A 6,000-nucleotide genomic window follows, 5' to 3' on the forward strand; every position below is an offset into this window, starting at 1 on the left:
ATTTCATATCTTTGCTATGTTATTCCTTATCTTTGTGTTAAGAGTCTCACTCATGTGTTCCACTCTTTTCTCAAGTCCAGTAAGTATCCTTATTATCATTACTTTAAATGTTCTATCAAGCATGTTACTAATATTTGTTTTACTTAGCTCTCTGGCCAAGGCCTTGTCCTGTTCTTTCATTTGCGGTAAGTTTCTGTCTTCTCATTTTAAGTCTCTGTGCTTACTTCTGTGTGTTAGGAATGTCAACTATATCTCTTATTCTTAAGGGTAATGGCCTTATGAAGAAGAGGTCCTGTCGTGCTCTGCTTTGTGGTATCCTCTGTTCCCTAGGGCCTGGTGCTTCTGGGAGTGTGTCCAGTGTGTTTTGCGTATCTTCTGCTTTTTTGTCCTGGCCATTTTATCCTTCAGGCCAGTCATCTGCAGAGGCTTTCTTTGTCTGTTGTGGGCAATGTTTGGTCCCTAGGCTAAATGTGGTGTGTTTTAACTATATAATGTGGTGCATTTTAACTATATGTGCTCTGGTCTGTCTGTGAAATGAGACCTGTCACCATCACTGCCAGAACCAAGGCTCCAGAAAGTTCCTACATGGGGAGATACAGTGTGAGCAAGGGTTTGGGCTGGTCTTCTGGAGGAGGGAGCCTACCATGCTGGGACTGAGGCAAGTGTGAGTGGGAGAGGCAGTTCTACCAGAGCACAGGGAGGTGGGGCTTGGTTTAAGCAAGTTAGGTAGCAAGTGTTGGCACTTTACACTGGTTCCCACGGGCAGTCCTATGCTTGTGCTGAGGGACAGGGTTGAGAAATGGTGCAGGCCAGTTTCTTTGTTCCCAGAGGGGTGTCTCAGTGAACTCTGTCTTTCTGGGACATACTCTGAGATGAGCGAGTAACCCTCCCCCCCCCCAGTGCTCTTCAGATCGCTATTTCCATGCTGTATGTTTGCCTGCCTTCTCTTTAAGAGCAAGGCAGTGCCCTAAGGGCTCTCTTCCAGCCAAGCCTGCCGATCTTTAAAACTCCACGCTGGTTGCCATAAATCATGAAATTTGGCCCCTCTTGCTCTCTTACTGTGGGAATTTGTTTTCCCTGGATGCTCCCCAGTGTGTTAGTATGTCTCTCACCCTTCTCTCCCATCACTGCTCCCTGCCTACCATAGTAGCCACCATCCATTTCTCTCCCAAACTGTTGTCTCTGCACTTTCTGCCTTCTTTGATGTGGCCTCCTCTCTACCTTTAATTGTTGCAGTTGGTTCTGCCAGTCTTCAGATCAATATCTAGGTATTTAGGATGATTTGCTAGTTATCTAGTTGTGTTCATGAGCCGAGGTGAGCCTAGAGTCCTCCTACTTTGCTGCCATCTTCTTAACCCCCACATCCCAGTTCTTTAAGCGGCTTATCATTGTCTCTCCTCCCCTGCCTCACATCCTCATTTCAAATAGTTTTTAACTCTCAAACCACTCATGAAAATCAGACTACAAGGAGATCCTTTGGGTAGCAACAAATGCAGAATTCATAATTTATTCATTTGCGGGGGTCTCTTGATTCCTTTAATTCAGCTTTTTACAAATACCAGATATGTTCCTAGGATTAATGTCCACTGTAACAAGTAGTTATGTAGAGTTGATCATACTAGAGTTTTACCAAAATGGCTAGGTTTTTTAAATACAATTTTTTAAAAATTTTGCTTGCTTAATTGGGCATAAAATGGCAGGTCAAGGCGACTTTGTGTTTCTTTGATATCTGTAGAAGGTGAACAGATCCCTTATTTGCTGGACATTTACATTTTATAGATATTTTTAGTGACAGTGGATAAAATATATGTACCTCAAACCTTTGAGTGTTAGTCAAGATTTTTCTGTATTAAACATTTTTTTAATGGCTAAGATAAGTGGCAAAAAAGATTATAAATCTCAGTAAAAGTACCTCTAGGAAGATTAGGACGGACACTGACATTTAAGAAACCATTTCTAATTGAAAGTCATTATTCTGCTTCTTATATATTTAGTATTTTGGTAATCATTCAGTCATTCTACAATGTTGAATGTCTGTCAGGTCTGTGGATGAGACCTCTTAAGGAGCGGACCTCCAGTGGAGGAGTCTACCATGTAAATAAATAATACAGCACCAGTATACATTAGCAATACGAACAAAACATTTTCTTTTTTTTTTTTTTTTTTAATTTTTTTAACGTTTATTTACTTTTTGAGACAGAGAGAGACAGAGCATGAACGGGGGAGGGTCAGAGAGAGAGAGGGAGACACAGAAACTGAAACAGGCTCCAGGCTCTGAGCTGTCAGCACAGAGCCCGACGCGGGGCTCGAACTCACGAACCACGAGATCATGACCTGAGTCGAAGTCAGACGCTTAACTGACTGAGCCACCCAGGCGCCCCGAATAAAACATTTTCATTTCAACTTAAAATTGTGGGCATTTGTGCTAAAACATATTGCTTATCTAAGAAATAATTACATACTTTTTCTTTTAATCCTGTGTTCTTTATTTTATCTGAGTTTTAAAGACTTAGAATTTATACTGCAGGCTTAAAAATTAGCTCTTAGTTTGTTCAGGGTGGCACTGACCAGTGTGTTTAACTCTGTGTCAAGGATGTACTATGGACTGGTTACAACATTTCTTTGTTCACTGGCCAGTCTGTCCATCTGTCCATCCTTCATCCTCCTCAGCCATAGTCATCTTTTGCTAAATGTATCCCCCTGATCCCAAGGGCAACTGAGAGAGTGTATGAGTCCCTCAAAATAAATATAATCAGCATAAATACATAGTAGGAAGTCCAGAGATGTCTGTATAAAAAGCCCACATTAAGTAGGCTTTTTTTTTCTTTTTTACTAAAATCCATGAAGGAAATTTAGGTTTTCCACGCACTAAATCTACTTTATTTATTTTTTTTTTTCCAACGTTTTTATTTATTTTTGGGACAGAGAGAGACACAGCATGAACAGGGGAGGGGCAGAGAGAGAGGGAGACACAGAATCGGAAACAGGCTCCAGGCTCTGAGCCATCAGCCCAGAGCCCGACGCGGGGCTCGAACTCACGGACCGCGAGATCGTGACCTGGCTGAAGTCGGACGCTTAACCGACTGCGCCACCCAGGCGCCCCTAAATCTACTTTAAAAAGAGTTGGGTGGTATCAGTTTTTCCCCACTGCTATTACTACATATCCTCTCTTTGGCCAAGTGGTTGCTGTTTGGATTAATTACCAGTCCGGTAAATAGTAATACCGAAGGTCATGTGCCTCTAAGAGCCCTGATGCATTTCCATGTCCAGTGTGAAGAACATGAAGTATGCATGCTCTGGTTCCCATTCCTTGTCACAGAGAATAAATCACAAGCTATATTGAAAATACAGTCTCTGCAGACTTTGGTGTTATGTCCACAGTTTCATAGTTTCTCAGGTGTTTCAACTTTTGCAGAATGTGATGTATCTGCTTGTTCTTTTAATTGTTAATATAAGAATCTATATTTGATATATTATTAAAATTTAAAATGCATCTCCTTACATTTTTAAATGTCAGAATACCTGCCAATGGGAAATATCCCTGATCTATGCATTTATAGTTATAATTTTTCCACAGTTATAATATTATAACTGATATCCAAATGATATCAGTTGAGTCCATCTCTTCATCTCTTTATCTCATGGATGAAAATGATAATACTCTCTCCCTGTTTTCTAAGATTAAATTTCAAGAAGTAATTGTGTAGAGATAAATAAAACTCAGTTGACCTAGGATATTCATAGTCTATTAGGGAATGCAGGTCTATAAGTAGATCATTGCAAAATAGTGTGAAAGTTCAAAAGTAAACGTGTCAAAACCCAGAAGTAGCTCTAAGGAAGCAATGGTTAATTATTTGATTGTCAAAGAACAAGAGAGACAAAGCAAGGATTGATGACTAGACTCATGCCAGATGGACAGGGTTAGAGCAAAGACGTTTCAGGAAGGGAGGCTAGAATATGCAAGGTTACAGAGGTGGCAAGTGGCCCATTGTGCTCTGAGAGCCAGAAATAATTGTGCACTACTTATACAAAAGCTGTAGGCACTGCCCAGAAATGCCACTGGAGAGTAGAAGGGCCAGATCCAGAGGGACCTATTGCTTGGATTTTATTCTTCAGGCAGGGGACAGATTTAAAGCCGGTGAGAGTCATGACTGTGTGTATTTGGGGATCATTCTGGCAGGATGGATTGGAGGGAGTGAGCATGTAAGGTAGGAAGACTAAGCAGAGGAAGAAGTGAGGTCAGTGAACCAGAAAGGAGCCACAGAGGATAGTGGAGGGGCCAGGACTGAGCTGAGAGCTGAACTTTCCAGGGGCTGGAAGGGTTAGGACTTGGTGACTGACTAGAGAGTTTCCTTTCTGTAGCTTAAGACATGTGACTTTCTCCACTTCTCCCCAGTTAATCTCCAATGTTTTTTTAATTCTTAGTTTCAAATTAGTTACCTACCCCTTAGACTATCCAGAGAGGGAAGAGGCCCTTTGCTTATTTACTTTTCCTAAAGCCCAGCCTAATGCTGTGTTCTTTTTAGGTGAGATGGGCAGACCTGGAAGAAAAGAAGGACGCAGATAGGAAAAGGGCCATAGGTTTTGTGGTCGGACAGACTGATTGGGAGAAGATCACAGATGAAAGTGGTCACCTGGCTGAAAAAGCCCTCAATCGAACCAAATATATATGAGACTTAGTTTTTGAACGGAGTCATTGTTCCTCTAAGGTAAGATTGCACACTCATATGAATAGCCTCTACTGTGTGGTTGTTTTGAAGGGTTTGAGATAAAGGAGACAGCATGCTTTGTAAAAATGCTTCTCGTGTTATTTTTTGGTTTTTAAGTATGTGCTAGTTGCCAACATTTACAGTGCAAGGTATTGGAAAATGGAGCAGTTTTCTACAACTCAGCTCACTTAACGTAAGACTTGAGAAAAGCTTGGATTCTGTAGATTTGAAGAGTAGAGTGTTGAGATACTAAAGTCTACTGAACTTTTCTACTTGCTATCTCCTGGCATGACAGCCTTTTCTTTTCTTTCCAGGTGGTTCGCTTTGAGGTGATCTGAAGCCACGGCCTCATGGAGCTTCGTTGTGTGTCACCTTGCCTTCCACGTTTCAGTTTTTGTTTTGTTTCTACCACTTTAGTTTTTTAAAGTTCTCCAGTGTCCCCAAGAGGTATTAGAATCTTGCTGTACCCAAGCAAGACATTAATTTTTCTTTTTAACGATTTTGGGGAGGGAGGGAGTGATAGCTTAACTGCTGAAGCCAGGTGGGGGTCTGCTGGAAGATTCCAACAGAAAATATTTCCTCCACTGTACAATGTCACAGACTATCTCTATCATCATTGCTTTGTGGCTGTTTTTGTTTTTTACTGTATGTAACTGGTAGCTGATTGTACTAGGATTAAAAACAATAAACTTTCACGATAAAGCCGATGAGATTCATGGGCTATACAGCATGGGCCCCTTTCTCTCGTTTTCTTAATTTTTTTTTTTTTTTTTTTGCTTTTTTAATATGGTGTGTTCTAATTACATGCTACCCGAACATCCCAAAACCTCTTTCCTATAGAATATTATATAGCTCAATATAATACATAGCACATATTGTAAACACAAGGAAGTCTCCGTAATCTTTGTTTTATAGCTTTCTTTATCTTTGCATCTTGAAGACTAGTAGAGACAACTGCAAATATTCATCAGTTCCCTGGAGCACATCAGTTCTGTAGCATGATGTTTTATTGTTTTTTATTATTATTATTATTACTTTGATCCTCTTGCTGTTGCCTCATGCCCCGTTATGTTTTGATTTTTCCCTCATCTTGCTTTGACTCCTGGTGGACAAAACTGATGTACTCCATAGAACTCAGGAACTTGTTGCCTTATTGCTGAACTTGAATTAACTGATGTTTGCATCAAGATTTCAGGGAAGGAGTATGGAGATGTGCAGCCCTCTGGCAGGCAGCCTTTAAGCCCTTCAAGTTTTCAGGTTCTTGCCAGATTGCTCATGATTGGAAAGCATG

The 6,000-nt window shown here is 40.8% G+C and overlaps 1 protein-coding gene across 1 annotated transcript in view; it reads left to right on the forward strand.

Annotated features, from left to right (window-relative positions):
• YLPM1 (YLP motif containing 1) overlaps nucleotides 1-5,439 on the forward strand; it is a 76,205-nt gene extending 70,766 nt beyond the window's left edge. Inside the window, exons 20-21 of the mRNA XM_045448249.1 lie at nucleotides 4,527-4,709; nucleotides 5,024-5,439. Of these exons, the coding sequence (XP_045304205.1) occupies nucleotides 4,527-4,673 (147 nt within the window). The 3' untranslated portion in view covers nucleotides 4,674-4,709; nucleotides 5,024-5,439. The remainder of the gene's footprint in view (nucleotides 1-4,526; nucleotides 4,710-5,023) is intronic.
• Nucleotides 5,440-6,000: the final 561 nt, after the last annotated feature.

This window comes from Leopardus geoffroyi, chromosome B3 (genome assembly GCF_018350155.1).
Source record: "Leopardus geoffroyi isolate Oge1 chromosome B3, O.geoffroyi_Oge1_pat1.0, whole genome shotgun sequence".
In the NCBI taxonomy this organism is placed as follows: domain Eukaryota; kingdom Metazoa; phylum Chordata; class Mammalia; order Carnivora; family Felidae; genus Leopardus; species Leopardus geoffroyi.